The sequence below is a fragment of the Sycon ciliatum genome, chromosome 7 (assembly GCF_964019385.1).
Source record: "Sycon ciliatum chromosome 7, ocSycCili1.1, whole genome shotgun sequence".
Lineage (NCBI taxonomy): Eukaryota > Metazoa > Porifera > Calcarea > Leucosolenida > Sycettidae > Sycon > Sycon ciliatum.
Window position 1 is genome coordinate 34,472,169 of NC_088649.1, and position 12,940 is coordinate 34,485,108.

The 12,940-nt window shown below is 49.7% G+C and overlaps 1 protein-coding gene across 1 annotated transcript in view; it reads left to right on the forward strand.

The window, feature by feature from the left end:
- Positions 1-12,596, forward strand: part of LOC135821382 (uncharacterized) — a 23,368-nt gene extending 10,772 nt beyond the window's left edge. Inside the window, exons 8-12 of the mRNA XM_065334454.1 lie at positions 1-30; positions 6,933-7,049; positions 7,260-7,388; positions 10,334-10,393; positions 10,702-12,596. The exon at positions 1-30 is cut by the window's left edge and continues 158 nt beyond it. Coding sequence (XP_065190526.1) covers positions 1-30; positions 6,933-7,049; positions 7,260-7,388; positions 10,334-10,393; positions 10,702-11,748 — 1,383 coding nt within the window. The 3' untranslated portion in view covers positions 11,749-12,596. The remainder of the gene's footprint in view (positions 31-6,932; positions 7,050-7,259; positions 7,389-10,333; positions 10,394-10,701) is intronic.
- The last annotated feature ends 344 nt before the right edge of the window (positions 12,597-12,940 follow it).

The following is a 12,940-nucleotide window of genomic DNA, read 5'->3' on the forward strand; positions in this document are numbered from 1 at the left end:
CTAGGAATGGAGGGGTCTTCTTTCCCTGAGGTGAGACCTGGCTTTCTCTGCACTTTGTGAGACCTGGCTTTCTCTGCACTTTGTGAGACCTGGCTTTCTCTGCACTTTGTGAGACCTGGCTTTCTCTGCACTTTGTGAGACCTGGCTTTCTCTGCACTTTGTGAGACCTGGCTTTCTCTGCACTTTGTGAGACCTGGCTTTCTCTGCACTTTGTGAGACCTGGCTTTCTCTGCACTTTGTGAGACCTGGCTTTCTCTGCACTTTGTGAGACCTGGCTTTCTCTGCACTTTGTGAGACCTGGCTTTCTCTGCACTTTGTGAGACCTGGCTTTCTCTGCACTTTGTGAGACCTGGCTTTCTCTGCACTTTGTGAGACCTGGCTTTCTCTGCACTTTGTGAGACCTGGCTTTCTCTGCACTTTGTGAGACCTGGCTTTCTCTGCACTTTGTGAGACCTGGCTTTCTCTGCACTTTGTGAGACCTGGCTTTCTCTGCACTTTGTGAGACCTGGCTTTCTCTGCACTTTGTGAGACCTGGCTTTCTCTGCACTTTGTGAGACCTGGCTTTCTCTGCACTTTGTGAGACCTGGCTTTCTCTGCACTTTGTGAGACCTGGCTTTCTCTGCACTTTGTGAGACCTGGCTTTCTCTGCACTTTGTGAGACCTGGCTTTCTCTGCACTTTGTGAGACCTGGCTTTCTCTGCACTTTGTGAGACCTGGCTTTCTCTGCACTTTGTGAGACCTGGCTTTCTCTGCACTTTGTGAGACCTGGCTTTCTCTGCACTTTGTGAGACCTGGCTTTCTCTGCACTTTGTGAGACCTGGCTTTCTCTGCACTTTGTGAGACCTGGCTTTCTCTGCACTTTGTGAGACCTGGCTTTCTCTGCACTTTGTGAGACCTGGCTTTCTCTGCACTTTGTGAGACCTGGCTTTCTCTGCACTTTGTGAGACCTGGCTTTCTCTGCACTTTGTGAGACCTGGCTTTCTCTGCACTTTGTGAGACCTGGCTTTCTCTGCACTTTGTGAGACCTGGCTTTCTCTGCACTTTGTGAGACCTGGCTTTCTCTGCACTTTGTGAGACCTGGCTTTCTCTGCACTTTGTGAGACCTGGCTTTCTCTGCACTTTGTGAGACCTGGCTTTCTCTGCACTTTGTGAGACCTGGCTTTCTCTGCACTTTGTGAGACCTGGCTTTCTCTGCACTTTGTGAGACCTGGCTTTCTCTGCACTTTGTGAGACCTGGCTTTCTCTGCACTTTGTGAGACCTGGCTTTCTCTGCACTTTGTGAGACCTGGCTTTCTCTGCACTTTGTGAGACCTGGCTTTCTCTGCACTTTGTGAGACCTGGCTTTCTCTGCACTTTGTGAGACCTGGCTTTCTCTGCACTTTGTGAGACCTGGCTTTCTCTGCACTTTGTGAGACCTGGCTTTCTCTGCACTTTGTGAGACCTGGCTTTCTCTGCACTTTGTGAGACCTGGCTTTCTCTGCACTTTGTGAGACCTGGCTTTCTCTGCACTTTGTGAGACCTGGCTTTCTCTGCACTTTGTGAGACCTGGCTTTCTCTGCACTTTGTGAGACCTGGCTTTCTCTGCACTTTGTGAGACCTGGCTTTCTCTGCACTTTGTGAGACCTGGCTTTCTCTGCACTTTGTGAGACCTGGCTTTCTCTGCACTTTGTGAGACCTGGCTTTCTCTGCACTTTGTGAGACCTGGCTTTCTCTGCACTTTGTGAGACCTGGCTTTCTCTGCACTTTGTGAGACCTGGCTTTCTCTGCACTTTGTGAGACCTGGCTTTCTCTGCACTTTGTGAGACCTGGCTTTCTCTGCACTTTGTGAGACCTGGCTTTCTCTGCACTTTGTGAGACCTGGCTTTCTCTGCACTTTGTGAGACCTGGCTTTCTCTGCACTTTGTGAGACCTGGCTTTCTCTGCACTTTGTGAGACCTGGCTTTCTCTGCACTTTGTGAGACCTGGCTTTCTCTGCACTTTGTGAGACCTGGCTTTCTCTGCACTTTGTGAGACCTGGCTTTCTCTGCACTTTGTGAGACCTGGCTTTCTCTGCACTTTGTGAGACCTGGCTTTCTCTGCACTTTGTGAGACCTGGCTTTCTCTGCACTTTGTGAGACCTGGCTTTCTCTGCACTTTGTGAGACCTGGCTTTCTCTGCACTTTGTGAGACCTGGCTTTCTCTGCACTTTGTGAGACCTGGCTTTCTCTGCACTTTGTGAGACCTGGCTTTCTCTGCACTTTGTGAGACCTGGCTTTCTCTGCACTTTGTGAGACCTGGCTTTCTCTGCACTTTGTGAGACCTGGCTTTCTCTGCACTTTGTGAGACCTGGCTTTCTCTGCACTTTGTGAGACCTGGCTTTCTCTGCACTTTGTGAGACCTGGCTTTCTCTGCACTTTGTGAGACCTGGCTTTCTCTGCACTTTGTGAGACCTGGCTTTCTCTGCACTTTGTGAGACCTGGCTTTCTCTGCACTTTGTGAGACCTGGCTTTCTCTGCACTTTGTGAGACCTGGCTTTCTCTGCACTTTGTGAGACCTGGCTTTCTCTGCACTTTGTGAGACCTGGCTTTCTCTGCACTTTGTGAGACCTGGCTTTCTCTGCACTTTGTGAGACCTGGCTTTCTCTGCACTTTGTGAGACCTGGCTTTCTCTGCACTTTGTGAGACCTGGCTTTCTCTGCACTTTGTGAGACCTGGCTTTCTCTGCACTTTGTGAGACCTGGCTTTCTCTGCACTTTGTGAGACCTGGCTTTCTCTGCACTTTGTGAGACCTGGCTTTCTTTGCACTTTGTGAGACCTGGCTTTCTTTGCACTTTGTGAGACCTGGCTTTCTCTGCACTTTGTGAGACCTGGCTTTCTCTGCACTTTGTGAGACCTGGCTTTCTCTGCACTTTGTGAGACCTGGCTTTCTCTGCACTTTGTGAGACCTGGCTTTCTCTGCACTTTGTGAGACCTGGCTTTCTTTGCACTTTGTGAGACCTGGCTTTCTCTGCACTTTGTGAGACCTGGCTTTCTCTGCACTTTGTGAGACCTGGCTTTCTCTGCACTTTGTGAGACCTGGCTTTCTCTGCACTTTGTGAGACCTGGCTTTCTTTGCACTTTGTGAGACCTGGCTTTCTCTGCACTTTGTGAGACCTGGCTTTCTCTGCACTTTGTGAGACCTGGCTTTCTCTGCACTTTGTGAGACCTGGCTTTCTCTGCACTTTGTGAGACCTGGCTTTCTCTGCACTTTGTGAGACCTGGCTTTCTCTGCACTTTGTGAGACCTGGCTTTCTCTGCACTTTGTGAGACCTGGCTTTCTCTGCACTTTGTGAGACCTGGCTTTCTCTGCACTTTGTGAGACCTGGCTTTCTCTGCACTTTGTGAGACCTGGCTTTCTCTGCACTTTGTGAGACCTGGCTTTCTTTGCACTTTGTGAGACCTGGCTTTCTCTGCACTTTGTGAGACCTGGCTTTCTCTGCACTTTGTGAGACCTGGCTTTCTCTGCACTTTGTGAGACCTGGCTTTCTCTGCACTTTGTGAGACCTGGCTTTCTCTGCACTTTGTGAGACCTGGCTTTCTCTGCACTTTGTGAGACCTGGCTTTCTCTGCACTTTGTGAGACCTGGCTTTCTCTGCACTTTGTGAGACCTGGCTTTCTCTGCACTTTGTGAGACCTGGCTTTCTCTGCACTTTGTGAGACCTGGCTTTCTTTGCACTTTGTGAGACCTGGCTTTCTCTGCACTTTGTGAGACCTGGCTTTCTCTGCACTTTGTGAGACCTGGCTTTCTCTGCACTTTGTGAGACCTGGCTTTCTCTGCACTTTGTGAGACCTGGCTTTCTTTGCACTTTGTGAGACCTGGCTTTCTCTGCACTTTGTGAGACCTGGCTTTCTCTGCACTTTGTGAGACCTGGCTTTCTCTGCACTTTGTGAGACCTGGCTTTCTCTGCACTTTGTGAGACCTGGCTTTCTCTGCACTTTGTGAGACCTGGCTTTCTCTGCACTTTGTGAGACCTGGCTTTCTCTGCACTTTGTGAGACCTGGCTTTCTCTGCACTTTGTGAGACCTGGCTTTCTCTGCACTTTGTGAGACCTGGCTTTCTCTGCACTTTGTGAGACCTGGCTTTCTCTGCACTTTGTGAGACCTGGCTTTCTCTGCACTTTGTGAGACCTGGCTTTCTTTGCACTTTGTGAGACCTGGCTTTCTCTGCACTTTGTGAGACCTGGCTTTCTCTGCACTTTGTGAGACCTGGCTTTCTCTGCACTTTGTGAGACCTGGCTTTCTCTGCACTTTGTGAGACCTGGCTTTCTCTGCACTTTGTGAGACCTGGCTTTCTCTGCACTTTGTGAGACCTGGCTTTCTCTGCACTTTGTGAGACCTGGCTTTCTCTGCACTTTGTGAGACCTGGCTTTCTCTGCACTTTGTGAGACCTGGCTTTCTCTGCACTTTGTGAGACCTGGCTTTCTCTGCACTTTGTGAGACCTGGCTTTCTCTGCACTTTGTGAGACCTGGCTTTCTCTGCACTTTGTGAGACCTGGCTTTCTCTGCACTTTGTGAGACCTGGCTTTCTCTGCACTTTGTGAGACCTGGCTTTCTCTGCACTTTGTGAGACCTGGCTTTCTCTGCACTTTGTGAGACCTGGCTTTCTCTGCACTTTGTGAGACCTGGCTTTCTTTGCACTTTGTGAGACCTGGCTTTCTCTGCACTTTGTGAGACCTGGCTTTCTCTGCACTTTGTGAGACCTGGCTTTCTCTGCACTTTGTGAGACCTGGCTTTCTCTGCACTTTGTGAGACCTGGCTTTCTCTGCACTTTGTGAGACCTGGCTTTCTTTGCACTTTGTGAGACCTGGCTTTCTCTGCACTTTGTGAGACCTGGCTTTCTCTGCACTTTGTGAGACCTGGCTTTCTCTGCACTTTGTGAGACCTGGCTTTCTCTGCACTTTGTGAGACCTGGCTTTCTTTGCACTTTGTGAGACCTGGCTTTCTTTGCACTTTGTGAGACCTGGCTTTCTCTGCACTTTGTGAGACCTGGCTTTCTCTGCACTTTGTGAGACCTGGCTTTCTCTGCACTTTGTGAGACCTGGCTTTCTCTGCACTTTGTGAGACCTGGCTTTCTCTGCACTTTGTGAGACCTGGCTTTCTCTGCACTTTGTGAGACCTGGCTTTCTCTGCACTTTGTGAGACCTGGCTTTCTCTGCACTTTGTGAGACCTGGCTTTCTCTGCACTTTGTGAGACCTGGCTTTCTCTGCACTTTGTGAGACCTGGCTTTCTCTGCACTTTGTGAGACCTGGCTTTCTCTGCACTTTGTGAGACCTGGCTTTCTCTGCACTTTGTGAGACCTGGCTTTCTTTGCACTTTGTGAGACCTGGCTTTCTTTGCACTTTGTGAGACCTGGCTTTCTCTGCACTTTGTGAGACCTGGCTTTCTTTGCACTTTGTGAGACCTGGCTTTCTTTGCACTTTGTGAGACCTGGCTTTCTCTGCACTTTGTGAGACCTGGCTTTCTTTGCACTTTGTGAGACCTGGCTTTCTCTGCACTTTGTGAGACCTGGCTTTCTCTGCACTTTGTGAGACCTGGCTTTCTCTGCACTTTGTGAGACCTGGCTTTCTCTGCACTTTGTGAGACCTGGCTTTCTCTGCACTTTGTGAGACCTGGCTTTCTCTGCACTTTGTGAGACCTGGCTTTCTCTGCACTTTGTGAGACCTGGCTTTCTCTGCACTTTGTGAGACCTGGCTTTCTCTGCACTTTGTGAGACCTGGCTTTCTCTGCACTTTGTGAGACCTGGCTTTCTCTGCACTTTGTGAGACCTGGCTTTCTCTGCACTTTGTGAGACCTGGCTTTCTCTGCACTTTGTGAGACCTGGCTTTCTCTGCACTTTGTGAGACCTGGCTTTCTCTGCACTTTGTGAGACCTGGCTTTCTCTGCACTTTGTGAGACCTGGCTTTCTCTGCACTTTGTGAGACCTGGCTTTCTCTGCACTTTGTGAGACCTGGCTTTCTCTGCACTTTGTGAGACCTGGCTTTCTCTGCACTTTGTGAGACCTGGCTTTCTCTGCACTTTGTGAGACCTGGCTTTCTCTGCACTTTGTGAGACCTGGCTTTCTCTGCACTTTGTGAGACCTGGCTTTCTCTGCACTTTGTGAGACCTGGCTTTCTCTGCACTTTGTGAGACCTGGCTTTCTCTGCACTTTGTGAGACCTGGCTTTCTTTGCACTTTGTGAGACCTGGCTTTCTCTGCACTTTGCTGCAACTGGCAGTTGTACAGTAGTTATGCAATCTCCACTGTGCATTGTATCTGTAATATTATTACCGTAAAGTACCGCCAGAGCGCCCCGCCTCGCGAGAGCGCCCCACCTTGATTTTACAGCCAGAGAAAGGAAAATCGTATGGCAGAGTGCAACGAAGTTTGTACGATGTAAGAATCTTAGTGTACTAAGGTCACACTTGGCAGGGTTTCGTGTGGAGCTTGTGTCCGCTCGAAGGTACGGATTGACGGCAAAACGTGCTATATGTGTACAAGGTTCATGTCGTATCACCTACAGACAGCAGACCACCTCCACAATACGACCACGAAAGGATGAGATGGTGGGGCGCTCTGGCGGTACTTTACGGTAACAGAATACATTTTAGGAATGGTTTTGCTCCCACACTGGAGCTCGCGCTATTCCGCCGACTTGACTTGACACTTGACTGACTCACGACTGCCATCCAAAGAACACGAGAAGTCCATCGAACCTTCGACTCGGGGGAGAATACATTTTGACGAAATTGCGGAGTTTTTCATACCATCCCATGCTAGTCTATGTCAGTAATGTTGCTACTGTTGCTATCGATGTTGCTATTGCTGCTGTTGCTATTGCTGGTGCTGCTGTTGTTGGTGGTGGTGGCGGTGCTGCTGCTGCTACTGCTGTTGTTGTTGGCGGTGCTGGTTGCTGTCACTTTCCTGCCTCTGTCTAGGTTGCAGCTAACAGTATGTCAGTGTCTGAAGCACATCAGCGTGCCGCTTTTCTCTGCTTGAATATAACGGAGAATGTCGGGGCTGCCATCGCCTACACCATGGAGAGCTGCAAGGAGGTAGGTATCCTGGTGTTCTCTCTCTCTTAGTCACTCTCTCTCTCTCTCTCTCTCTCTCTCTCTCTCTCTCTCTCTTTCTCTTTCTCTCGTGTACGTGTCGGGAAGGACTTCAGGGCATGGCTTACTAAATTGGTCTTTTTTTTAAACGTTTGCTGCTGCTTTTGTTGTTGCTGCTGCTGCTGCTGCTGCTGCTATTCCTTCTGCTGACAGGCTCGTAGCTGTGTTCTTATGGAACCCTGTGACATTGTATTAAGCGCGGCTCTTCAGTGGCTTGAGATGCCGCTCAAGACACTACCAGATCAGAACAGTACAGTGCGTGCTGTGCTTGTCGTCAGACAGGTTAGTCGACTCTGCTGTAACTTCTGCCAACGATGCTGCTGCTGCTGCTGCTGCTACTTGACACAGAGCTTTGATTGCAATCAGCAAAATGTGAGAACAACAATGGACGCAAGAACTCAACGCAGTCCGATGTATTCAGGGCTTGTTGTGTGATTCAGGACGGTTACTGGTACTGCTGCTGCTGCTGCTGTTAACCCTCTCAGTGCCACGGGCGACTTTAGTCGCCCAGACTGAGTATGTGAGTACAAATAAATCCGTATCTCCACTTCTACACACAGGAGATTTACAAACGACCACTCTACGTCTTCGGGAAGACCTTGGCTATCGACTCATCACAACGTTTTGTGTCCGTGAGGATAGATATCGCCAGGGCGAAGCCTGAAGCGCGCGCGCTCGGACAAACAATTGTCGCGTGTAGAAAACATGACGTATGCGCATCGCGGGTTTCTCTATTTCTTTCGCGGCAACCCATGCGTATTGGGTATCAAAACATCGATATTTTCAGTGGCTTTCAGGCCAACTTTGTCCGAATTTCGTGCGTTGAAATTTGACTGCACTGCGATCGATCGCGCGCGTGAGAAAGTGCAGATGCTACGAAAATGCAGAAAACGGACTTCGCTCAGGCGCCCTCGCGAGGAAGACTATTTTCGCTGCATATTCTCTTCACAGCTGTCTGCCTGGCCATGATATCTTTCCAAAGAGCCATCGTTTGTAAAGATCCGTGGATATACAGCTGAGCTATGAAAAATTTGAGTTCAGCTCAACTCGGAAAAATTTGAATTTTTCTGACCCCCTTGGCACTGAAAGGGTTAATAAGGCTGTGTCTGTCCAAGGCAATGTTGCAAGTACATTGCTTATCTTCCGAACACAATGATATGTTGTAAGTACAGGTTCCTGCACGAGTACGCGGGCAGTACCGTGGATGAACAGCCCGCGCCACGATAGCGGCAAGGGCTGGAGGAACAGCGGTGCTGGCCGAGTATGAGTGACTGCAACGTGCTGGGTTGCCACACCTGCCGACATGTCAGTAGCCTGCTGATTTTTGAGGCCTGTCATGACCTGCCGACAATTGACCTTCTCCTGCCGACAACAGCCATGAAAGTGTCCAAGTTTGACCTTGTTCTTGGTTTTGAAGTCCCCACTTCCATCCAATATGCCACCGCCCCCGCTGTACAGCATCTGATGGTTCTGTGATATTCAGGAAAAAAAGAAGAAGAAAAATGATCCAGATTTTGGCTTTTACTGCTTATCACGAGTGTTTCCATAGCTCATTCCTAAGGTGCTTAGCGAATCATCAGCTGTCTGGGGAATACAGAAAACTCAGCCTGAGTCTCACGCAAAGCCGTGAAAGGTTTTCTTAACAGTTCCGAGTGCGCGTGTGTGTTTGTATTGGGATTACCCTGAAGGGAGGGGGGCGGATAATGCATTTTTATTTTTTTCATCCTCCTGATATTTGGCTATAATGATGTGGCAACACTGAACGTGTTTCCCGTATGCACCCAAGGCGAAGAGCATGCATGCACGCGCACTCCATACAGTCATTTACATACCTCGCTCTTCCCGTTGTCCTTGTATTTACGAAACACGCGCCAAGTTCGTGAGCCAACGAACACTGTGGATTCCGCTCCTGCCCGTCGTCAAGTGACGACGGGCAGTGGATCCAGTTCCATCACCTTTGAGCAGGCAGGACCGCGCTTTCCAGCCCGCACAGTTTGATCTGCGATTGGTCGACTCCACGGCGACAGTCACGTGACATACGGGAAGGATGTTCTGCTTCTCTGTAGTGCCTTTGCAGCAGAGCACCCTCTGTACATAGCCACGCACTACATTACAGCCCAAGTACACACAGTATTGAAAAAAACATGTACTGAAATAAATGTTTTGTACCATCACGATGTAGCATCAGTTTGGAGATGGGAACTTGTTGCATCACACTCGAACTGTTTCAAGTAGTCATTTTTGTATGGACATTGTTTCCAAGATTCTTAATGTAAGAGGTTGTCGCAAACGTTTTCTGTCGTCCCTGAAACGAACATCGTTCATTTCGTACTTGGACCCCCTCCCTCTGAAACGAACACAGCTTGCTGTGCTGGACTACGAAAATCACGTGCATGCACATGTCATATGTACAATGTCGGTCGACTTGCGATTTTGGCTCGCACCCCCTGCCCCCCAAACGAATCATGTTCGTTTCAGGGACGACGAAAAACTTTTGCGACGACCCCTAAGGGAAAAGTAGAACGTCACCCCATAGCAGCAATCACTTTAAGACATCGGTCAAAGTCGGAACCCCGTCACAATAGCACGACCACCACATCAGGGTATGAACTGAGGACTCAATGACCCCAATGTGGAAATGCACGATGGTCACTCAGCCGTACTGCCATCAACACACTGTGACAATGATAGCACATCAGCGCGCTGTGACAATGACGGCACATCGGTAATTCCTACACGCACTACATTCGTGCACTCAGAAGCGGCGCTCCCATGTTCATGAGGTTGACTTGCTCTGGCCAGAGCTGCTATTGGTGACCAAGGCAAGGTCAAGTTTGAGGCCCGCCGCCCTGCCAGCAGGGAGCGTATAACGTTGCTGTGCTAACAAATGCATTGGTGCATGCATGTTGGAAGCACTTCACATGCAATGAACTGCTCCAGCAGCCACGGTCAACTGGATACTTACTATTACTACTCCTTTGTTCTTTGTGGCTGCTGCTGCTGCCGCCGCTGCTGCCGCCGGCGCTGCTGCTGCTGTTGTTGTTGCTGTTGTTTCAAATCTTTATTCTCCCGATAGCCAGTGGCCAATAAGAGATAATAGTGTGGTTGTTGTTGTTGTTGTTATTGTTGTTGTTGTTGTTGTTGTTGTTGTTGCTGCTGCTGTTGTTGTTGTTGTTGCTGTTGTTGCTGCTGTTGTTGTTGTTGTTGTTGTTGTTGTTGTTGCACAGAGTCTAAATACCAGTATTGGCACCGTCAACAAGATACTAAACAAAAATGATATTTTAGAAGTGAGTACTCAGCTGCACGTGTGTGTGTGTGTGTGTGTGCGTGTGTGTGCACGTGTGCGCGCACGTGTGTGTGCATGTTTGCGTGCGTGCGCGTACACACACAGTTATAATTATTGTTGCTGTTGCTGTCACCACGAACATTGTTACTGTTTCCACAGTTGATTCCGTCAATGTTTGGCTTTCGTTGTTGTTTCAAATCTTTATTCTCACGTTGTTGTTGTTGTTGTTGTTGTTGTTGTTGTTGTTGTTGTTGTTGTTGTTGTTGTTGTTGTTGTTGTTGTTGTTGTTGTTTGCCTGTTTGCCCCCAGGTGTTGGACAATTGGTTGTATCCTAATACGTTGTATCCCATACCGGATGTTCTCTGTTCCTATCTGCTGCTGGTGCGGCTAGGCGGTAATGTACGTGATTGCCTGGCCAGTCGTCTTAGCCTGCTGGAGCCAGTATGCATGCTTGTCTACTGCACTGCACCCACCATACAGGAGATCTCCCTGCGGATACTCACCGCACTCGTGCAGCACCGGCCTGACCTGGTCAAGCACCTGCTATCGCGTCACCTGATCGGCCCGGACATGCTCAAGCGGGCACCGCGCGCCTTTGCGCCCTGTATCGGCCTGCTCGAGAAGCTGCAGCGTGCCTGCTCCAAGGCCTACCCGGGACTGTGGCGCTCGCAGAATCAGGACGCGATCGTCGACTTTGTAGGCGATGCGGCCTCCAGCATGCAGGGCATGACACGAGATCAACTGAAAGAACTCGGTAAAGTGCACTTTCAGGAGAGTGACTACGACCAGGCCGCACGCTACTACTCCGCCGCGTTGCTATCGGCGACGGATCGCCCGGCCGCTGCTGACGACACGGACGCCGTGTTGCTAGGCAACCGCGCCGAGTGCTACTTGCGTATGGAGCGGTACGGGGACGTGATCCGCGACGCCAGCATGGCAATCGGCCTGGTGCTGATTAAGAGTCAGAGTCAGCCACTGGTCGTCAAGTGTGCCTTTCGTCGTGGCAAGGCTTTCTTCCGACAGGGCCAGTTCTTCCTAGCAGTGAGCGACGCCAACTTCTGCAGCAAACAGGACACCACCGGCCCCACTGTACAGGACTTGCACCGCGATGCTATAGCTTCTCTGGAGAAGTCACGACAAGCAGCTACGGCGACAGCGGCCGGCGCAGGCGGCGGAGGCCGTACATCTTCCAAGTCATCTCGCATGCGCACGTGTTGGGGCTGTGGCGTAACTGGGGTGGGTATGAAGAAATGCTCGCGCTGCGAGAAGGCCTATTTCTGTGGAAAGTCGTGTCTGAAGGAAAACTGGCCTCGTCACCAGAAAGAATGTCAGAAAATAGCAGCAGCAGCAAACTGACAGCTACTAAAACCTTGCCTGTCTTTCACACAATGCTGTATTCCTCTTGTCTGCTGATAATGCTGTGTTGTGTGCATATGCCCACCTGTGTTGTGTGCATATGCCCGCCTGTGTTGTGTATGTATGCATGTCTATGCCGTGTACATATTCGAAAGTACATGCCCTTTGCTCGTCTATGCTGTGCTGTGAGGAGTATTCATTTCCTGCTGAGCGTGTGTGTTGGTGTTGTTTTCTGTTTTGTGGCCGTCGCCTTTGCGGATCTCAGCGCTCATTTATGTATATACATGCACATGTATGCATGTGGTGCGTGTGTGTGCGTGCGTGTTTGTTTGTGCGTGTGTGTTTGTGCGTGCGTACGTGCATGCACATGCGTGTGAGCGGCACATGCTCAGCGGATATAATGCAAGTCACTGCTGCACTCTTTTAGAGGGGGCGTGTGGCGAGACCACTCTACATGCTCACAGTGCCCCTGCTGCTTAGACGAATCACGTTAATTTTTACAATGCAAGACGGGACAGCGATGCCATGACACATTTGCCTATTCGCTCTCAGGCGCCCTCACCCAGTCCAGTGTGGTGCGCTGCTGCACACGTTTGCTTCTTTTCATTATTATGATTATATAGATATTTCTAGCAATGCATATCTGACTTTCAACAACTTGCTTTTAGTATACTGTTTAGGGTCGTACCACTATTAGCAGTTTAACCATACTCCATAGCCTCTCTGCACTCTTCTAAACCCCCAATCAACTCAATCTACTTGTCACTGTAGCTCCGTATGGCAGCACATGTTCTATACAATGTACATTGTACATGAACACCCAGTGTGTATGGTATGGGGTGGATCGATTCTGTGTTCGATACTGTATTAATGCATGCATGTGTGTCGTGTTTCCTATGGTGGTGTCTGTGTTGAATGCATTGTATTCAACACAAAGATGCTATACCGGTAGAGTGGTTTTTTGCATGTCAGGGTGTGAGATAATACATGTACATGTACATGGACGATTTGAGCCGCACTCATACCCTCTCGACTACAGTTGAGCTCGCTGGAATCCGACCCAGTGCATGTGCAAAGCTGGCAATTTCAACTCTCCACTGTCCTGGACGTGTAACGCGGAATGCGGCTGGACGTACACTGATGTACAACTACAATGATGTAATGGGAACTGATCCAGGGCCGGCAGGGCATC